The sequence below is a fragment of the Eurosta solidaginis genome, chromosome X, assembly GCF_040869045.1.
Source record: "Eurosta solidaginis isolate ZX-2024a chromosome X, ASM4086904v1, whole genome shotgun sequence".
Lineage (NCBI taxonomy): Eukaryota > Metazoa > Arthropoda > Insecta > Diptera > Tephritidae > Eurosta > Eurosta solidaginis.
The window spans coordinates 27702737-27724443 of record NC_090324.1 but is presented as its reverse complement, the minus strand read 5'-3'; the positions used below and the strand labels follow the sequence as shown (position 1 = coordinate 27724443).

At 42.5% G+C, this 21707-nt stretch overlaps 2 protein-coding genes and 1 pseudogene across 2 annotated transcripts in view; 1 reads left to right on the top strand and 2 right to left on the bottom strand.

The window, feature by feature from the left end:
• The window catches only part of LOC137234818 (uncharacterized), a 1233955-nt gene that overhangs the window by 501176 nt on the left and 711072 nt on the right, over positions 1-21707 (top strand). The gene's annotated exons all lie outside the window — the stretch shown is intronic.
• On the bottom strand, positions 1313-2747 carry LOC137234388 (mucin-5AC-like; annotated as a pseudogene).
• On the bottom strand, positions 12654-15241 carry LOC137234387 (putative mediator of RNA polymerase II transcription subunit 26). The gene is made up of 3 exons (XM_067757962.1): positions 15237-15241; positions 13918-15139; positions 12654-12845 (listed from the first exon to the last, which is right to left on the bottom strand). The coding sequence occupies exons 1-3, from the start codon at positions 15239-15241 to the stop codon at positions 12654-12656; spliced, it is 1419 nt and encodes a 472-aa protein (XP_067614063.1).

The following is a 21707-nucleotide window of genomic DNA, read 5'->3' as shown; positions in this document are numbered from 1 at the left end:
CAATGCTTACAAAATCTCACCAACAGTGCAAATAACAATAATACGCAAAATCTAAATCTCAATATGGATCCCATGCATAGTCCTGCCACAGCAGTTGCGCAAATACAAACTTTATTAGATCGACGTGTTATTGAAAAAGCTTTACAGTTGCTGATACCTATACAAAATTAGTTGGATCGTTTGTATCGTCCTTATCTTCATCTAACCCACCCATATCCTCATCTCCATCTAATGAAAATTGATATGAATCTTCATTATCTGAATCATCAAAATTTGCTATCATCGGTTTGACAGGTTGAGTGTTTTTTTTTTTTTTCCTACTACTACGGAATTAAGTATACGTGGTGCGGGCTTATCAGACGAAATACTTGAGTTCACTTTATTACTATTAGGGGATGAATTGGGATTAGTTGGCGATGATTTTTTTTTTGTTTACGAATTTGGAAAATTTTTGAAAAAAAGGATACACATTTACTGCTATGTAACTTATTAACTTTTTTAAAATAACGAAAATAACAGGGAGAAAATAACCATTAAAATTCGAAAATCCTTTTTGTTGCTATTTTCATACGCGCAGATGTATATCTTCTTAGAGCTAATAACGCAATGCTTCAACTAATCAGCGCTTATACAATCTAATATAAATAAAATGGAAATCATTAATGGTACTTCTCTCACAATATCGACGGCTGACTGGAGAAGATTATCCTATCTCGATTGCCGCCATATCTTATCTGATGTGTTGAATATACAGTTGTGTTCACGACAATTGTAGCACAAATTAAAATCATATTTTATGATATTATTTCGCCCTTTATTTCATTTCGTTTATTTTAGAAGAATTTCAATTTAGTTCTATAACGAAAACTATGCATACCAATTTCAGAAAAGTTTTCAAAAATATTCGAAAATTCCACAAGCATTTCAAAATTTTTACAATTTCGAAGTCGCGCATTAATTATTCACAATTTTCAAAAACGTTCCGAAATTGGCTTGGGCAGTTTTCTTAAATTTGTTACTTAAATTAACGAAAATAAGTAACAGAAAAAACCTCATCAAATATTAAATTTGTTTGTTGTATTTTCGTGCTCCCGGCTGTATATTAAGTCGTTTTTGAACCAAATTCCTAGATAGATTATTCTTGTAATAATTTCTCTTCAATCGCTTGCTAATATAAAGCATTTTCGGACCGGCAGACCAGGCTAAGGCAATCTTCCAGTACTACCGATAAATATCAGATTTAAATTATTTTTTTTAAACTTAAAGTATGTGATTGAGAATTTTCGGAGTTGGTGGCTTTTTGTTGACGTGGTCATAGGACTTCTAGGCAGGCGAACATCGCCACTTGCTTTTTTAATGGGCGGCACAAATTTGCGACGTTCCGGCTTAACAGGGAATAGTCATCAGGTTTTCTGTTTTCTACCAAAGCGTGATCATCTGACATATCGTTGTCATCTAATTTCTGTGTTTTGTCACTTTTCGAAATTAGTACATCTCCTTTTTAATTAATTATATCGTTTATATTGACTATTGTGAAAGTGGGCATAGTCTCAAAATCCTCTATAGTTGTTGAGAGGGGTTCTGCTTCTATTGCTTTATTTTCCTCAATACTCTCATTTGTTGATTTACGCTTGACTGTAGACTTTGGTATCGGCTTCGTAATAGCAGATGACGCACTTCGACGTTTTGGTAAAGACAGACGGCGCGCATGTTGCGTTTTCTTTGGCATTGTTATAAGAGTGCGTGATGTTGAAGTTGATGTTTGTGTGGAAGATTTTGCTGTAGTTTTAATATTACTATTATTACTACGCACAGTTTGTAGAAATCTAGGTTGCTGCGTCATCCTCAATGTAACACTGTTACCATCCATTAATGTACGCTTTTCTATAATTCTTGTTGTTGTATTTCGTTTTGGTTCCTCGAATAATGCAAGACCATCCGTTTTTAACTTAATTATTTTTCTACCATTTAGAGTTTGCCGTTGTTGTTGATTCGTCTTTCTCATAAGCATAGTAATCTCGCTGGAATTTGAAGTTTTATTATGTTGTTGCTGTTGTTCAATATCTCTACCGCTTGCCACATTTGATGATGACTTTGCTAATAAGAAGCGTTTCCGCGCGATGCCCGATACATCTGCGTCACTATCGCTGCTATCTAAATCATTACGAGCACGCTTAACACCTGCCATAGGCTCAATCGAACGATTTACATTAGCAGCAAAGGATTTTCTGAGAAGTAGCAATTGTGAAGGCTGACTTTTTTGGGCGACTGTAGAGGTTGGTCGTGGCGTTGTTGTGATAGTTGGACGTGGCGTGGTAGAGGCAGTTGGACGTGGCGTTGTAGAGGCATTCGGTGGCCCAATAGGAGTTTTGCGTTGCTGTGGTTGTTGTTTAACTCGCTTTATGGGGCGTGTGGTGACAATTTTAGATTCATCCGAAAAAAGAGAATCGCTATCTTTAGCAATTGCACGATACATCTTGTCTAGCTCATCTTCTAGATCCTCTTTGTATGATTCATCGTTTGAGTCGTCATTAAAAAAGTCATCTGAACTGCTTGTTGACGGCTTTCTCTGTTTTGTGAGAGTTGTTGATTTTTTTTTTTGATGCCGTTCCACCGCAAACAATTGGGATATCGATGTCGTGGTTCTATGAATTGTGAAGTTACCAAAACATCATCGAAATCGCTGTCAATTTTGTCGTCTACAAAAATGTTTAGCCAGCGGAATGCGAAGTGGTTCTGTACAACATGAACGCAAACCTATTCTTGACAAGAAAGAATTTGCAGGCAGTTCTTCAAAGACAAAATGCAGCCGCAGCTGTTGCTGCTATGGGTGCGAATAGTGCTGCCGCCGCTGGCGGGTCTATGTTATTCACTCATAATATGAGCGGCAATGCAGTTAATGCCAACAACCCTGATGCACCATCCACCTCAAACCCTGAACCCATATTTTCTTACAATATGAGATTACCGGAAATGAGACAAGCTATTTCAAATAATACGGATGTACCAGTACCACCTTTGCCCTTTCATCTAACTTTTGCCGATATGCAACAAATTATACGAAATGCTAAACATTTCCAACATCAAGAAAACCAACTAATGAACAGTGTACAAACTCAGCCAACACAAACGCTCTATTGCTCGCCAGATATGCCAAAGGTTGAAGATGAGGAGGTATGTATCTCCGAATAAAATATTCGATTGGTATGCCAAATGTTTATTAATATTCAAATGAGTTTAGGACTCTTATGCACCAGACCCGAAAGATGATGATGAGTTTACACTCGTAATACTCCAAGTCATAATACTGATGAAGATTCGCAAGAGCTCCAAGTAAACAGTTTCAATCCAAATGCCCATATGAACGAAGACTCGGGTCGTGAATCGTAAGTCAAATTTAATGCATATGTAGTAAAACCAGCGACCTTCGGGGAGCGGGTGGTTTTTATTTGTATTGTGTGGCAGATTGGGGATCTGCGTCAGGATTGTGTTGGCCTCGTTCGGGGGAACGAGAGCAGGGTTATACGGGTTGTTGGCCTCGTTCGGGATGAACGAGAGCTGGGTTAAGCGGGTTGTTGGCCTCGTTCGGGGTGAACGAGAGCTGGGCATTAAGAAAGATAATGGGCTGAACGCCTTTAGGTTCTGTGGCAGATCGGTTCGCCCTTCTGCGTTAGGCTTTTATGATGTCCTCGTTATGGGATAACGAGTGAATGGGATGGTTTCTGGTGTCCTCGTTATGGGAGAACGAGTGAATTTGGGTTTGCTTTGGAAGCTTAAGGGTAGAATGGGCTGAGTCCATCTAGGTTCTGTGGCAGATAGAGGATCTGCGTTAGGTTAGGGTAGATTTTGAAAAGAGGGATGGGGAGGAAAGGAGGGATTGTTAAGAGGAGCCCGTGGTCCTCTCACAATCGATCTCCGTAGGGAGAAGGATCAGTTTGACCAAAGGTCGTCTGACTTGACCCTTCTCGGTCATGAGGTCGACTACACGTACTCGGTTATCTTCGCCGGGGTGTACATTGACGACTCGTCCTAACCTCCATTCGTTGGGAGATAAGTTGTCCTCTTTGAGGACGGCGAGATCTCCCACTTGTATGTTTTCTTTGGGATGCTTCCACTTCACTCGTTTTTGAAGTTCGGATAGATATTCCGCCTTCCATCGCTTGCAGAAAGTATGATGGAGGGCTTTGAGTTTCTGCCACCGATTTATCATCGAGGCAGAGCTTTCACTAGCCTCCGGTTCTGGCGGAGCCAGTAGGTGGCTGCCCGTTAGGAAATGTCCTGGGGTTAGTGGTTCCAGATCCGTTGGGTCATTCGACCCTGGATTAAGTGGGCGCGAGTTGAGGCACGTCTCAATCCTGCACAAAAGGGTTTGGAACTCCTCCATGGTGTACTTATGGGGAGACGCGATCTTTTTGAAGTGGCTTTTGAAGCTCTTCACTCCCGCCTCCCACAAGCCGCCCATATGTGGAGCAGCGGCGGGAATAAAATGCCAGCTTAATGCTTGATGATTGTACTTTGAGACTGTTTTGTCTCGGCTTTCTGCCAGGAAGGCTTTAACCTCGGATCGTAAAGATCTTGACGCTCCGACAAAGTTTGTACCATTGTCGGAGTAGATGTTTTTCGGACATCCTCTTCTCGCGATAAAACGCGCAAAGGCTGCGAGAAAGCATGGAGTACTAAGGTCACTAGTGGCTTCTAAGTGGATGGCCTTAGTGGAGAAACAGACAAAAAGGCATACGTAGCCTTTTGACAGTCGACATCCCCTACCGCGGTAGCTTTTGATGTCGAAAGGCCCCGCAAAGTCTACCCCGGTATTGGTGAACGCGCGGGTAAAAGTAGTCCGTTCGCAGGGAAGGGTACCCATGAGTTGGGACTGCGCCTGTTTTCGGTGAATAGTGCAGGTTTTGCAATTATGAATGGTTGCCCTAATCATGGTTTTGATGTTAGGTATCCAGTATTGGGTGCGTATCAGACGCAACATGAGTTGATTTTCCCCATGCAGACTTTGTTGATGATACATTAGGACTGTAAGACGGGATAACCTGCAGTTGTATGGGAGGAGGATTGGGCGGCGTTCATTAAAGGCTAAGTCCTTTGACGCCCCGAGTCGCCCTCCTACCCGAATGATGCCATCTTGGTCTAAGTAGGGATTAAGTGAAAGTATTGCACTTTTCCCTCCTATTGGTTTTCCGGCCTTTAGATAATTATATTCGGAACTATAATGTTGTTTCTGATAGATCTTAATTAAAAGTCGTGTAGTGGCCTTAATTTCATCAGGGGAGATTAAGTGCGACATGACCTGGAATGAATTTTTTATTTCGGGGTGGGTTCTTCGGTAGAGCCTCATAACGTATGATAAGACCCGTAGAGCCCTAGGTAGGTCGGAAAAACGTTGAAGAATATCGGTAGGATTGACGGTTGTTGTTGCGCAGGTCTTTGCCCTCTTTTCCTCTACGGAGGTGATGTAGTCACTTTCTTGTGCTGGCCATTGGGAAGTGTCTTCTTGCAGCCAAGAAGGTCCCTGCCACCACAACGAATTGTTGACCAATTCAGACGCAGGTACTCCTCTGCTACCTAAATCTGCTGGGTTGGACTCTGAGTTCACGTGCAACCAGTCCATATGTCCGACCATGTCGATGATCTTGGTGATCCGATGTGCGACGAAGGTTGACCAGGAACAGGGCGGTTTCCTTATCCATGCGAGGACGATCGTTGAATCCGTCCACAGGTGCACTTTCACTGGTCCCAACTTGAGATTCCTGAAAATTGATTCGGTGATTTCCGCTAACAGCACGGCTCCGCAAAACTCCAATCGTGGAAGAGAAAGAGTTTTCACTGGGGCTACTCGGGTTTTGGCTAGAAGTAGGTTTGTGCAGACATTATCATCCGTTTTGACACGCATGTAAATGACTGCTGCATAAGCCTTCTCGGATGCGTCACAAAATCCATGGATCTCGATGTCGGTTCCTGGAGAAAAGTTGACCCATCTAGGTATCCGGATTTTATCGATTTCATGGTATTGGTCGGTGAAGGTTTTCCATCGTTGCAGCGTACTGGTAGATACTGGTTCGTCCCAAGCGGTGCCTTCCAACCAAATACTCTGCATGAGTATTTTTGCCACAATGACCATAGGCGCAAGCCAGCCTAAAGGGTCGAAAAGTTTGGCTATAGCGGATAGGACTGCTCGTTTGGTGATGTTTGCACCATTTTCCAGGGTTCCTGCCTTGAAATAAAATACGTCTGAATGAGCGTTCCATCGTATTCCCAGGGCTTTTACCGAACTAGCTTCTTCGAACGCTAAGAAATCCTCGCTGAGCAAGTCCGTTTTGGGGATGTCCTTTAGAATTTCCTTACAGTTTGAAGTCCACTTGCGTAATGGAAAGCCAGCTGAGTGTAAGGCTTCGTGAATCTCGTTTCTTGCTTTGATGGTTGACGCTATTGTGTGTCCTCCAGATAAAACATCATCTACGTACATACTCTCTCTTAGTATCCTAGCCGCTGTAGGGTGTGAATTTGCGACGTCGTCAGCCAGTTGTAGGAGCGTTCTTATCGCGAGATATGGAGCGCAATTCACTCCGAAGGTAACCGTCTTTAATTCGTAAAGACTAATAGGGTCATTCGGGGAAGTGCGATGCACAATACGTTGAAATTTGGTGTGATTTTCGTTCACCCAAATTTGTCGATACATCTTTTCGATGTCGCTATTGAAGACGAAACGGTATAGCCTCCACCGTAATATGAGGATGGGTAGATCGGCTTGTAGAACTGGGCCTGGGAGTAGAATATCATTTAGGCTCTTCCCGTTGGCCGTAGGGCTCGAGGCATTGAATACTACGCGTACCTTTGTAGTGGTACTTTCCGCTTTAATAACGGCGTGGTGGGGCAGGAAATAATTATCCGAATCGTCGGATGGAATATTCTTTTCAATTTTTCTCATATGTCCGAGCGTTTCATATTCTGACAACACTCGAACATACTCTTTACCTAAGTCTGGGTTTTTTATTAGCCGCCCCTCATTCCGGAAGAATTGAGAGCATGCACGCTTCAGGGATGGTCCTAAGTTAATATTGTTAGGGTAATCCTGCCGGAATGGTAGTGACACGGTGTACCTTCCCTTCTCACTACGCTGCGTTGTTTCTTTAAATAGTTGTTCGCAGTACCTTTCTTCTTCATTTAATATTTTATTTTTTGATACATTTTCTACCTCCCAGAACGCTTTGAGTTGGTTGTCTAACGCAACCTCGTTGTAAAAAGACATAATGCTCTTCGTTGGATTCGGTGATTCGATACGACCGGTTAGTATCCAACCGAACACTGTCTCTTGGGCTAAGAGTGTGTTTAGCACATTCTTCTTTATACCGCTCATTATAATTTGGGGATATATATCTCCGCCAAGTATGAGGTCTACGTCTTCGTTGACGTAGAACCTCTTGTCTGCCAATACCAAGTCTGGGAATGCCTGCATAGTCATTGCATTGATATGACAGGATGGAAGATTCCCAGTGAGTTTCGCTAGAACTAGTACTGGTGTAGTCAGGCTGAAGCAGGGATCCACTGGTGAACGTAGTTCGATGTTGGATGCTTCTTTCACCTGAGCTGACACCGCATTTGTGATGCCTGAAACATGGGCATGCATTTTCCTCGCTGGCAAATTGATTCTGCGTTTCAGTCTTTCAGTTATAAAGGAACATTCAGACCCAGAATCAATTAATGCCCGCGCGGAAAAGTCGGTACCATTATGGTGAATGTGTACGCGAGCAGTTCCTAATAGCACGCCTGTGCTGGAATTGGCATGGCAGGATTTGACATTCTGATTCGCAGAGGAAGGTGGTTGTCCCGATTCCTGTCTTTTCCTTGCCTGTGCCGAAGTTGATGGGGCATTATCCGCATCTTTGAAGGGATTTCGTACCGCCGGTTGCTGAAGTGTGTCCGCATGCAGGAGCGTGTGGTGACGAGAGTGGCATTTGGAACAGTTGTATGAACTGGTGCACCTCGTCACTGTGTGTCCTGGGGATAAACAATTCAGGCAGCCATTTGTGGATTTAACGAATTTAATCCTTTCTGCTGGGTTTAAATCGCAAAAACGTGAACAGTTGCGTAATCTGTGCTCCGTAGATTTGCACATTTTACACATTGATTTTGTTGTTTGCTTGGTTACTTTGGTTTGAAAAGCACCAAGTCTTTTTGTAGGGTTTTCTGTCGACTGGCGCGACGTGTTTGATTTTTGCACTTTAGAAGTGGCATTCCCTGTAAAACCAGACACGGTTTCAAGTGTCTGGAAACGATTTGACAAGAATTTGTCCATATCCTCCCACTTGGATATGTCCGTCTTGTGGTCAATGCTCTGCTCCCATAGCGCCAACATATTTTCAGGTAATTTTGTCGAACATAAATAGGTAATAATCGCATCCCAATTTGAAACATCGATCTGATGTGTTTTTAAAGATGCCAAGCAATTATTTATGTCGCGCTGTAAGGTTTTGATAGAGCTGCCGCACTCGCTATCTATCTTTTTTAGATTAAACAAAATTTGTAGTTGTGAGTTTACGAGAATCCGCTTATTCTCGTATCTCTCACATAGGTTTTTCCAGGCTGTTTCGAAGCCTTCATTTGTCAAGGGACATTTCTTAACGATGTCCTTTGCCTCACCTTGAGTTTTCTGATTGAGGTGGAACAACTTTTCTACCGGGCTTAGGCGACTGTTGTTTTTGTATATGGCCGTGAACAGGTCACGAAACGTTGGCCAAGATAGGTAGTCGCCCTTGAACACCTCAGTATCACAAGCTGGCAGGCGGATACTATGTTCGCGCGCGCGTTCTCCCTCAGGTTTGACTGCCCTATCTTTTTCCTCCTTCAATTTGGCTTGAAGTTCAGCCATGTTCGACATGCATCTCAGGAATACGGCATATGCCGCTTTATGCTTTATCTTGACCGCTGCAATTTTCTTTGCGTCGAGCGTGTCAGAGCCAAGCAACTCCTCTAGGGCGTTCTCTGCTTTTTCCCACTTAGCTTGCAACTCTTTTTGCTGTATTGCAAGAGTGTGTATAGTGTGCAGAGCCGCATTGATGTCATTAAAATCGGCCTCGAATTCGATTATTCGATCGGCCAATCTAATATATGATTCCATGTTCATGGATTAAAATTTGTGATCAAATTAAAAAGGGGTTGTAAAACTGAAAAAACCTGTGCGAATCACCCAACCAACAATGATTAAAATATAGAAAAAACTCTTTATTTAACGCTTTCAATTTGTTTATTTTTTCACTGATTTTGCAGCTTATTTGTGCCGAAAACCAGGGGGAAGGGGAGAGCAACAACAACGTCTTTTGTGGAATTAAAGGGGGCCACTCGCCACTTCAACGTTCAAATTTGTTATAAATAAGTGCGCGCGCTGATATAACAACTCGACGAAAAGTGTAAAAACTCAGTGAAAACTGTTGTAAAAACTGTGTCGATTGAATTAGTGAAAATTAAAGTGCTTGAAAAGAAAATGAAAATTGCCACAGCCGTATGGCGTGAGATTTTAATGTGAATGTGAGGTTATGTGCACCTCTTCCTTGTGCTGTGTCCGGAGAGCCTTACCGCTGGTGGGGGGATAGACCAGATAGTCACAAGGAATGTTAAACGACGTTTATGCAACGCGTTTGCACTTATTTTCCTTTTCGGCAATACATTTTTTACACTTTTCGCGGTTAATTAGAAATCACTACGCACTTTAAATTGATTTTTCGCACTTTTTATTTGTTGTTTTAACCAAAAAAATGTGGCAAGAATTATTGCACTTACTCAGGTATTTTTTGGTGACTTGTATACTGGTGATGATGTGATGATGTGGCAAGATAACTCGGTGTTGCAGTGGCTTCCGCTCGCTGTCGATTGCTCAGTGTTTGATGCTGGTGTTAAATAATAGCCGTTCTTAAACTTTTTGTGTTATCGCTGTTGATTGTGGCAAAAACTCTCCGTATAACTTTTTATGTAAGGAATTTGAAATTTGTGCGGTCAGGTATGGTCGTATTTTGTGGATTGTAATTTAGGTGCTGTATATTCCTTTCTCGGGGAGATAGGACCAAATGTTCGGCCGGTGTGCGTCTAATCCTGGAGAGGTGGGCGCACCGGGTCGATCTCAGCGGGAGTAAGCGGATGATAAAAGTTAACGGTGATGAACAGATGTAAGTGAATATTTCTTGCCATTGAATTATACATAATTCTTAAATATAGAAATTCAGAATGTAATAGGTGTATAGTCGATGGCCAGTAAGGCTGGACGAAGAGGCCGAGGTCTCCGTTCCAGATTGGCACCATTTTTTGTTATTCTGTGGTTTTTGTCGTTCCGGATGGAGAGGCCGAGGTCTCCATTCCAGATTTGCGGTTTTTTTTGTTGGTTGGACGAAGAGGCAGAGGTCTCCGTTCCAGACTGGAGGGTTTTGAGGTTTTTCTGGGCTGGACGAAGAGGCCGAGGTCTCCGTTCCAGCGTATAACGTGGTCGTCTCGCTCTCAGGGCGACTGTGGCATTTTATGGATGTGCCAGGGCGAGTGGCCGTGAGGTTGGTTGGGTGATGCGCGTTTTCGCTGCAGCGCATGTATTTCGTCAGTTGTGTATTAGATTATTACCCTACAAAACCTACCCACGCCCATGCAAATGTGACTACGAATATAACCTATCACCGTAAAATGACTAGTCAACTGACGTGGAGTGACGAGAGCGTTTTTGCAAAGTAGTTAGTGCTGTGATTTCGAGCAGCTTATGTATTTCAACAAAACCAGCAAGATTGCGGTGTGTGGGAGGTTGGAGCGGACGTGATTCCAAGCCACCCGCGCAAAATTACTTGGTTTCGTGATACGCGTGGGGTTTTATTAACAACCGTACGTTAAACTATATGACTAAACCGAGTTTAAAACGAACCGGAGAGGTTGACGACGGTATTGATTTAATTTTGTGCGACAGCTCATGACGAAGAGCGAACATCGTAATTAAATTGGAACATGTACCAACTGTCGGTGCTTACATGCAGATTGGCGATGCGTTCTTCACGACGCGTTCTATCTGCACGTATCATTATTAGATTGCATGCAGCCCTGTCGTGTATTTATTGGTTAGCTGACAGCTGGTATGGTGAATTTGTGGTGTGCGAGTATATATATGTACATACAGGTACTTGCTTGCCCTTGAAAAGAAACTAGGTCACTGGGGCAGTAGCACACTAGGCCGGTAGAAACAGTTCACTTTTCCCATTTCGGGATTTTGTCTTGTCGGGATTCTTTAATTTCGGGACTCGGATTGTTTTTGTACCGAGCCCTTATAATGACTGTTTGTGATGTTTGTTGTTGAGAAACAACAATTCCTACCCCCCGCCAAAAAGCAGACAGTACCGACGGCAAAAAAAATCAAACATCCAAAAGAAAAAAATTTTTTTTTTTTTTTGGTTGTAAATGAGAGCAATTAATTTTGAAGGAGGTGTTTGCCTGTATATATTTTTTTTTGCGTAAGCATGTTTTGTGACTGCCCGGGTCAAAAAAGCCGATCCCGATTTTGTTTCTTTTGCGGGTTTTCGGTACCAGTGTGCGTCACTTGATGCAGCACTAATATGATATGCCGAACCAAGTAGGAATACATACATACATATGTACGTACGTTGGTTACAAATATGCCAACGGTAGAAGACAACAGAAAAATGAACATTCATACCCGTGTAGAGAGTGCAAATTTCAAATGAATTGAAACAAACGGTAAACAAATCATTCGATTTATTTCGCCGTTTCTTCATTCATCTGATTTTACGTGAAAGAATTCATGTGGTGTCTGTTAAATTTTTTCTTAAAACAGAATATAATTGATTTTTTCAAGTGAAAAAGTCATCACGGTACATAATATATTGTTTCAAAGTATTATCTAATAGAATTTGTAGTGTGAAACCCATAAATTTACTTGGGAAGAAACTATTTTGAGATTAGTGAAAAAATCCATATATATATAAAATGAGTGAATTTTCTGGAGCACACTCTAACCTAAATCAATCGCAGGCCTTTGCTGCTGCACTGCAACGTGCCAAACAGATAGCGGCAACCATACAGCCAAATGCCTCACAGCAAAATAGCGCAGGTGTGGCTGCATCACCAACACCGGGTGCAGGTTTTAAGCGTTCTCATGAAGACAACGATTCCGGTCCAGAAATGAAACGGTTTACCAGCCCGGGAAATGAGTATAATAATTCAAATGGCAGTAACGCTGGTGGCGGAGGGGCTGATAATATTTCACAAGCATTAGCCCAAGCTGCAGCAGTAGCACAACGTTTGGCCTCAACAGCTCGTACTACAGTGGAAGAACAAATACGTATTCCGGAAGCGCTTGTCAATTCAGTTTTAGGACGTGGCAGTAATGATACTATTACTCAGATACAGGGTATGAAAAACAATACGTCCAGGCTTTTATTTTCATTTTAGGTGACTGGCGGTGGAGATTGATGATGATGATGATTCTTTGGATAATAGCAGCCCACAATGCTTACAAAATCTCACCAACAGTGCAAATAACAATAATACGCAAAATCTAAATCTCAATATGGATCCCATGCATAGTCCTGCCACAGCAGTTGCGCAAATACAAACTTTATTAGATCGACGTGTTATTGAAAAAGCTTTACAGTTGCTGATACCTATACAAAATTAGTTGGATCGTTTGTATCGTCCTTATCTTCATCTAACCCACCCATATCCTCATCTCCATCTAATGAAAATTGATATGAATCTTCATTATCTGAATCATCAAAATTTGCTATCATCGGTTTGACAGGTTGAGTGTTTTTTTTTTTTCCTACTACTACGGAATTAAGTATACGTGGTGCGGGCTTATCAGACGAAATACTTGAGTTCACTTTATTACTATTAGGGGATGAATTGGGATTAGTTGGCGATGATTTTTTTTTTGTTTACGAATTTGGAAAATTTTTGAAAAAAAGGATACACATTTACTGCTATGTAACTTATTAACTTTTTTAAAATAACGAAAATAACAGGGAGAAAATAACCATTAAAATTCGAAAATCCTTTTTGTTGCTATTTTCATACGCGCAGATGTATATCTTCTTAGAGCTAATAACGCAATGCTTCAACTAATCAGCGCTTATACAATCTAATATAAATAAAATGGAAATCATTAATGGTACTTCTCTCACAATATCGACGGCTGACTGGAGAAGATTATCCTATCTCGATTGCCGCCATATCTTATCTGATGTGTTGAATATACAGTTGTGTTCACGACAATTGTAGCACAAATTAAAATCATATTTTATGATATTATTTCGCCCTTTATTTCATTTCGTTTATTTTAGAAGAATTTCAATTTAGTTCTATAACGAAAACTATGCATACCAATTTCAGAAAAGTTTTCAAAAATATTCGAAAATTCCACAAGCATTTCAAAATTTTTACAATTTCGAAGTCGCGCATTAATTATTCACAATTTTCAAAAACGTTCCGAAATTGGCTTGGGCAGTTTTCTTAAATTTGTTACTTAAATTAACGAAAATAAGTAACAGAAAAAACCTCATCAAATATTAAATTTGTTTGTTGTATTTTCGTGCTCCCGGCTGTATATTAAGTCGTTTTTGAACCAAATTCTTAGATAGATTATTCTTGTAATAATTTCTCTTCAATCGCTTGCTAATATAAAGCATTTTCGGACCGGCAGACCAGGCTAAGGCAATCTTCCAGTACTACCGATAAATATCAGATTTAAATTATTTTTTTTAAACTTAAAGTATGTGATTGAGAATTTTCGGAGTTGGTGGCTTTTTGTTGACGTGGTCATAGGACTTCTAGGCAGGCGAACATCGCCACTTGCTTTTTTAATGGGCGGCACAAATTTGCGACGTTCCGGCTTAACAGGGAATAGTCATCAGGTTTTCTGTTTTCTACCAAAGCGTGATCATCTGACATATCGTTGTCATCTAATTTCTGTGTTTTGTCACTTTTCGAAATTAGTACATCTCCTTTTTTATTAATTATATCGTTTATATTGACTATTGTGAAAGTGGGCATAGTCTCAAAATCCTCTATAGTTGTTGAGAGGGGTTCTGCTTCTATTGCTTTATTTTCCTCAATACTCTCATTTGTTGATTTACGCTTGACTGTAGACTTTGGTATCGGCTTCGTAATAGCAGATGACGCACTTCGACGTTTTGGTAAAGACAGACGGCGCGCATGTTGCGTTTTCTTTGGCATTGTTATAAGAGTGCGTGATGTTGAAGTTGATGTTTGTGTGGAAGATTTTGCTGTAGTTTTAATATTACTATTATTACTACGCACAGTTTGTAGAAATCTAGGTTGCTGCGTCATCCTCAATGTAACACTGTTACCATCCATTAATGTACGCTTTTCTATAATTCTTGTTGTTGTATTTCGTTTTGGTTCCTCGAATAATGCAAGACCATCCGTTTTTAACTTAATTATTTTTCTACCATTTAGAGTTTGCCGTTGTTGTTGATTCGTCTTTCTCATAAGCATAGTAATCTCGCTGGAATTTGAAGTTTTATTATGTTGTTGCTGTTGTTCATTATCTCTACCGCTTGCCACATTTGATGATGACTTTGCTAATAAGAAGCGTTTCCGCGCGATGCCCGATACATCTGCGTCACTATCGCTGCTATCTAAATCATTACGAGCACGCTTAACACCTGCCATAGGCTCAATCGAACGATTTACATTAGCAGCAAAGGATTTTCTGAGAAGTAGCAATTGTGAAGGCTGACTTTTTTGGGCGACTGTAGACGTTGGTCGTGGCGTTGTTGTGATAGTTGGACGTGGCGTGGTAGAGGCAGTTGGACGTGGCGTTGTAGAGGCATTCGGTGGCCCAATAGGAGTTTTGCGTTGCTGTGGTTGTTGTTTAACTCGCTTTATGGGGCGTGTGGTGACAATTTTAGATTCATCCGAAAAAAGAGAATCGCTATCTTTAGCAATTGCACGATACATCTTGTCTAGCTCATCTTCTAGATCCTCTTTGTATGATTCATCGTTTGAGTCGTCATTAAAAAAGTCATCTGAACTGCTTGTTGACGGCTTTCTCTGTTTTGTGAGAGTTGTTGATTTTTTTTTTTGATGCCGTTCCACCGCAAACAATTGGGATATCGATGTCGTGGTTCTATGAATTGTGAAGTTACCAAAACATCATCGAAATCGCTGTCAATTTTGTCGTCTACAAAAATGTTTAGCCAGCGGAATGCGAAGTGGTTCTGTACAACATGAACGCAAACCTATTCTTGACAAGAAAGAATTTGCAGGCAGTTCTTCAAAGACAAAATGCAGCCGCAGCTGTTGCTGCTATGGGTGCGAATAGTGCTGCCGCCGCTGGCGGGTCTATGTTATTCACTCATAATATGAGCGGCAATGCAGTTAATGCCAACAACCCTGATGCACCATCCACCTCAAACCCTGAACCCATATTTTCTTACAATATGAGATTACCGGAAATGAGACAAGCTATTTCAAATAATACGGATGTACCAGTACCACCTTTGCCCTTTCATCTAACTTTTGCCGATATGCAACAAATTATACGAAATGCTAAACATTTCCAACATCAAGAAAACCAACTAATGAACAGTGTACAAACTCAGCCAGCACAAACGCTCTATTGCTCGCCAGATATGCCAAAGGTTGAAGATGAGGAGGTATGTATCTCCGAATAAAATATTCGATTGGTATGCCAAATGTTTATTAATATTCAAATGAGTTTAGGACTCTTATGCACCAGACCCGAAAGATGATGATGAGTTTACACTCGTAATACTCCAAGTCATAATACTGATGAAGATTCGCAAGAGCTCCAAGTAAACAGTTTCAATCCAAATGCCCATATGAACGAAGACTCGGGTCGTGAATCGTAAGTCAAATTTAATGCATATGTAGTAAAACCAGCGACCTTCGGGGAGCGGGTGGTTTTTATTTGTATTGTGTGGCAGATTGGGGATCTGCGTCAGGATTGTGTTGGCCTCGTTCGGGGGAACGAGAGCAGGGTTATACGGGTTGTTGGCCTCGTTCGGGATGAACGAGAGCTGGGTTAAGCGGGTTGTTGGCCTCGTTCGGGGTGAACGAGAGCTGGGCATTAAGAAAGATAATGGGCTGAACGCCTTTAGGTTCTGTGGCAGATCGGTTCGCCCTTCTGCGTTAGGCTTTTATGATGTCCTCGTTATGGGATAACGAGTGAATGGGATGGTTTCTGGTGTCCCCGTTATGGGAGAACGAGTGAATTTGGGTTTGCTTTGGAAGCTTAAGGGTAGAATGGGCTGAGTCCATCTAGGTTCTGTGGCAGATAGAGGATCTGCGTTAGGTTAGGGTAGATTTTGAAAAGAGGGATGGGGAGGAAAGGAGGGATTGTTAAGAGGAGCCCGTGGTCCTCTCACAATCGATCTCCGTAGGGAGAAGGATCAGTTTGACCAAAGGTCGTCTGACTTGACCCTTCTCGGTCATGAGGTCGACTACACGTACTCGGTTATCTTCGCCGGGGTGTACATTGACGACTCGTCCTAACCTCCATTCGTTGGGAGATAAGTTGTCCTCTTTGAGGACGGCGAGATCTCCCACTTGTATGTTTTCTTTGGGATGCTTCCACTTCACTCGTTTTTGAAGTTCGGATAGATATTCCGCCTTCCATCGCTTGCAGAAAGTATGATGGAGGGCTTTGAGTTTCTGCCACCGATTTATCATCGAGGCAGAGCTTTCACTAGCCTCCGGTTCTGGCGGAGCCAGTAGGTGGCTGCCCGTTAGGAAATGTCCTGGGGTTAGTGGTTCCAGATCCGTTGGGTCATTCGACCCTGGATTAAGTGGGCGCGAGTTGAGGCACGTCTCAATCCTGCACAAAAGGGTTTGGAACTCCTCCATGGTGTACTTTTTGAGACTGTTTTGTCTCGGCTATCTGCCAGGAAGGCTTTAACCTCGGATCGTAAAGATCTTGACGCTCCGACAAAGTTTGTACCATTGTCGGAGTAGATGTTTTTCGGACATCCTCTTCTCGCGATAAAACGCGCAAAGGCTGCGAGAAAGCATGGAGTACTAAGGTCACTAGTGGCTTCTAAGTGGATGGCCTTAGTGGAGAAACAGACAAAAAGGCATACGTAGCCTTTTGACAGTCGACATCCCCTACCGCCGTAGCTTTTGATGTCGAAAGGCCCCGCAAAGTCTACCCCGGTATTGGTGAACGCGCGGGTAAAAGTAGTCCGTTCGCAGGGAAGGGTACCCATGAGTTGGGACTGCGCCTGTTTTCGGTGAATAGTGCAGGTTTTGCAATTATGAATGGTTGCCCTAATCATGGTTTTGATGTTAGGTATCCAGTATTGGGTGCGTATCAGACGCAACATGAGTTGATTTTCCCCATGCAGACTTTGTTGATGATACATTAGGACTGTAAGACGGGATAACCTGCAGTTGTATGGGAGGAGGATTGGGCGGCGTTCATTAAAGGCTAAGTCCTTTGACGCCCCGAGTCGCCCTCCTACCCGAATGATGCCATCTTGGTCTAAGTAGGGATTAAGTGAAAGTATTGCACTTTTCCCTCCTATTGGTTTTCCGGCCTTTAGATAATTATATTCGGAACTATAATGTTGTTTCTGATAGATCTTAATTAAAAGTCGTGTAGTGGCCTTAATTTCATCAGGGGAGATTAAGTGCGACATGACCTGGAATGAATTTTTTGTTTCGGGGTGGGTTCTTCGGTAGAGCCTCATAACGTATGATAAGACCCGTAGAGCCCTAGGTAGGTCGGAAAAACGTTGAAGAATATCGGTAGGATTGACGGTTGTTGTTGCGCAGGTCTTTGCCCTCTTTTCCTCTACGGAGGTGATGTAGTCACTTTCTTGTGCTGGCCATTGGGAAGTGTCTTCTTGCAGCCAAGAAGGTCCCTGCCACCACAACGAATTGTTGACCAATTCAGACGCAGGTACTCCTCTGCTACCTAAATCTGCTGGGTTGGACTCTGAGTTCACGTGCAACCAGTCCATATGTCCGACCATGTCGATGATCTTGGTGATCCGATGTGCGACGAAGGTTGACCAGGAACAGGGCGGTTTCCTTATCCATGCGAGGACGATCGTTGAATCCGTCCACAGGTGCACTTTCACTGGTCCCAACTTGAGATTCCTGAAAATTGATTCGGTGATTTCCGCTAACAGCACGGCTCCGCAAAGCTCCAATCGTGGAAGAGAAAGAGTTTTCACTGGGGCTACTCGGGTTTTGGCTAGAAGTAGGTTTGTGCAGACATTATCATCCGTTTTGACACGCATGTAAATGACTGCTGCATAAGCCTTCTCGGATGCGTCACAAAATCCATGGATCTCGATGTCGGTTCCTGGAGAAAAGTTGACCCATCTAGGTATCCGGATTTTATCGATTTCATGGTATTGGTCGGTGAAGGTTTTCCATCGTTGCAGCGTACTGGTAGATACTGGTTCGTCCCAAGCGGTGCCTTCCAACCAAATACTCTGCATGAGTATTTTTGCCACAATGACCATAGGCGCAAGCCAGCCTAAAGGGTCGAAAAGTTTGGCTATAGCGGATAGGACTGCTCGTTTGGTGATGTTTGCACCATTTTCCAGGGTTCCTGCCTTGAAATAAAATACGTCTGAATGAGCGTTCCATCGTATTCCCAGGGCTTTTACCGAACTAGCTTCTTCGAACGCTAAGAAATCCTCGCTGAGCAAGTCCGTTTTGGGGATGTCCTTTAGAATTTCCTTACAGTTTGAAGTCCACTTGCGTAATGGAAAGCCAGCTGAGTGTAAGGCTTCGTGAATCTCGTTTCTTGCTTTGATGGTTGACGCTATTGTGTGTCCTCCAGATAAAACATCATCTACGTACATACTCTCTCTTAGTATGCTAGCCGCTGTAGGGTGTGAATTTGCGACGTCGTCAGCCAGTTGTAGGAGCGTTCTTATCGCGAGATATGGAGCGCAATTCACTCCGAAGGTAACCGTCTTTAATTCGTAAAGACTAATAGGGTCATTCGGGGAAGTGCGATGCACAATACGTTGAAATTTGGTGTGATTTTCGTTCACCCAAATTTGTCGATACATCTTTTCGATGTCGCTATTGAAGACGAAACGGTATAGCCTCCACCGTAATATGAGGATGGGTAGATCGGCTTGTAGAACTGGGCCTGGGAGTAGAATATCATTTAGGCTCTTCCCGTTGGCCGTAGGGCTCGAGGCATTGAATACTACGCGTACCTTTGTAGTGGTACTTTCCGCTTTAATAACGGCGTGGTGGGGCAGGAAATAATTATCCGAATCGTCGGATGGAATATTCTTTTCAATTTTTCTCATATGTCCGAGCGTTTCATATTCTGACAACACTCGAACATACTCTTTACCTAAGTCTGGGTTTTTTATTAGCCGCCCCTCATTCCGGAAGAATTGAGAGCATGCACGCTTCAGGGATGGTCCTAAGTTAATATTGTTAGGGTAATCCTGCCGGAATGGTAGTGACACGGTGTACCTTCCCTTCTCACTACGCTGCGTTGTTTCTTTAAATAGTTGTTCGCAGTACCTTTCTTCTTCATTTAATATTTTATTTTTTGATACATTTTCTACCTCCCAGAACGCTTTGAGTTGGTTGTCTAACGCAACCTCGTTGTAAAAAGACATAATGCTCTTCGTTGGATTCGGTGATTCGATACGACCGGTTAGTATCCAACCGAACACTGTCTCTTGGGCTAAGAGTGTGTTTAGCACATTCTTCTTTATACCGCTCATTATAATTTGGGGATATATATCTCCGCCAAGTATGAGGTCTACGTCTTCGTTGACGTAGAACCTCTTGTCTGCTAAGACCAAGTCTGGGAATGCCTGCATAGTCATTGCATTGATATGACAGGATGGAAGATTCCCAGTGAGTTTCGCTAGAACAAGTACTGGTGTAGTCAGGCTGAAGCAGGGATCCACTGGTGAACGTAGTTCGATGTTGGATGCTTCTTTCACCTGAGCTGACACCGCATTTGTGATGCCTGAAACATGGGCATGCATTTTCCTCGCTGGCAAATTGATTCTGCGTTTCAGTCTTTCAGTTATAAAGGAACATTCAGACCCAGAATCAATTAATGCCCGCGCGGAAAAGTCGGTACCATTATGGTGAATGTGTACGCGAGCAGTTCCTAATAGCACGCCTGTGCTGGAATTGGCATGGCAGGATTTGACATTCTGATTCGCAGAGGAAGGTGGTTGTCCCGATTCCTGTCTTTTCCTTGCCTGTGCCGAAGTTGATGGGGCATTATCCGCATCTTTGAAGGGATTTCGTACCGCCGGTTGCTGAAGTGTGTCCGCATGCAGGAGCGTGTGGTGACGAGAGTGGCATTTGGAACAGTTGTATGAACTGGTGCACCTCGTCACTGTGTGTCCTGGGGATAAACAATTCAGGCAGCCATTTGTGGATTTAACGAATTTAATCCTTTCTGCTGGGTTTAAATCGCAAAAACGTGAACAGTTGCGTAATCTGTGCTCCGTAGATTTGCACATTTTACACATTGATTTTGTTGTTTGCTTGGTTACTTTGGTTTGAAAAGCACCAAGTCTTTTTGTAGGGTTTTCTGTCGACTGGCGCGACGTGTTTGATTTTTGCACTTTAGAAGTGGCATTCCCTGTAAAACCAGACACGGTTTCAAGTGTCTGGAAACGATTTGACAAGAATTTGTCCATATCCTCCCACTTGGATATGTCCGTCTTGTGGTCAATGCTCTGCTCCCATAGCGCCAACGTATTTTCAGGTAATTTTGTCGAACATAAATAGGTAATAATCGCATTCCAATTTGAAACATCGATCTGATGTGTTTTTAAAGATGCCAAGCAATTATTTATGTCGCGCTGTAAGGTTTTGATAGAGCTGCCGCACTCGCTATCTATCTTTTTTAGATTAAACAAAATTTGTAGTTGTGAGTTTACGAGAATCCGCTTATTCTCGTATCTCTCACATAGGTTTTTCCAGGCTGTTTCGAAGCCTTCATTTGTCAAGGGACATTTCTTAACGATGTCCTTTGCCTCACCTTGAGTTTTCTGATTGAGGTGGAACAACTTTTCTACCGGGCTTAGGCGACTGTTGTTTTTGTATATGGCCGTGAACAGGTCACGAAACGTTGGCCAAGATAGGTAGTCGCCCTTGAACACCTCAGTATCACAAGCTGGCAGGCGGATACTATGTTCGCGCGCGCGTTCTCCCTCAGGTTTGACTGCCCTATCTTTTTCATCCTTCAATTTGGCTTGAAGTTCAGCCATGTTCGACATGCATCTCAGGAATACGGCATATGCCGCTTTATGCTTTATCTTGACCGCTGCAATTTTCTTTGCGTCGAGCGTGTCAGAGCCAAGCAACTCCTCTAGGGCGTTCTCTGCTTTTTCCCACTTAGCTTGCAACTCTTTTTGCTGTATTGCAAGAGTGTGTATAGTGTGCAGAGCCACATTGATGTCATTAAAATCGGCCTCGAATTCGATTATTCGATCGGCTAATCTAATATATGATTCCATGTTCATGGATTAAAATTTGTGATCAAATTAAAAAGGGGTTGTAAAACTGAAAAAACCTGTGCGAATCACCCAACCAACAATGATTAAAATATAGAAAAAACTCTTTATTTAACGCTTTCAATTTGTTTATTTTTTCACTGACTTTGCAGCTTATTTGTGCCGAAAATCAGGGGGAAGGGGAGAGCAACAACAACGTCTTTTGTGGAA

What these genes read in the sequence shown, in the direction of transcription:
- LOC137234387 (XM_067757962.1), bottom strand. An exon ending in TGTCAGATGATCACGCTTTG is followed by an intron (nt 12,846 to 13,917) that starts GTAGAAAACAGA and finishes TCGTCTGATAAG; the next exon opens with CCCGCACCACGTATACTTAA.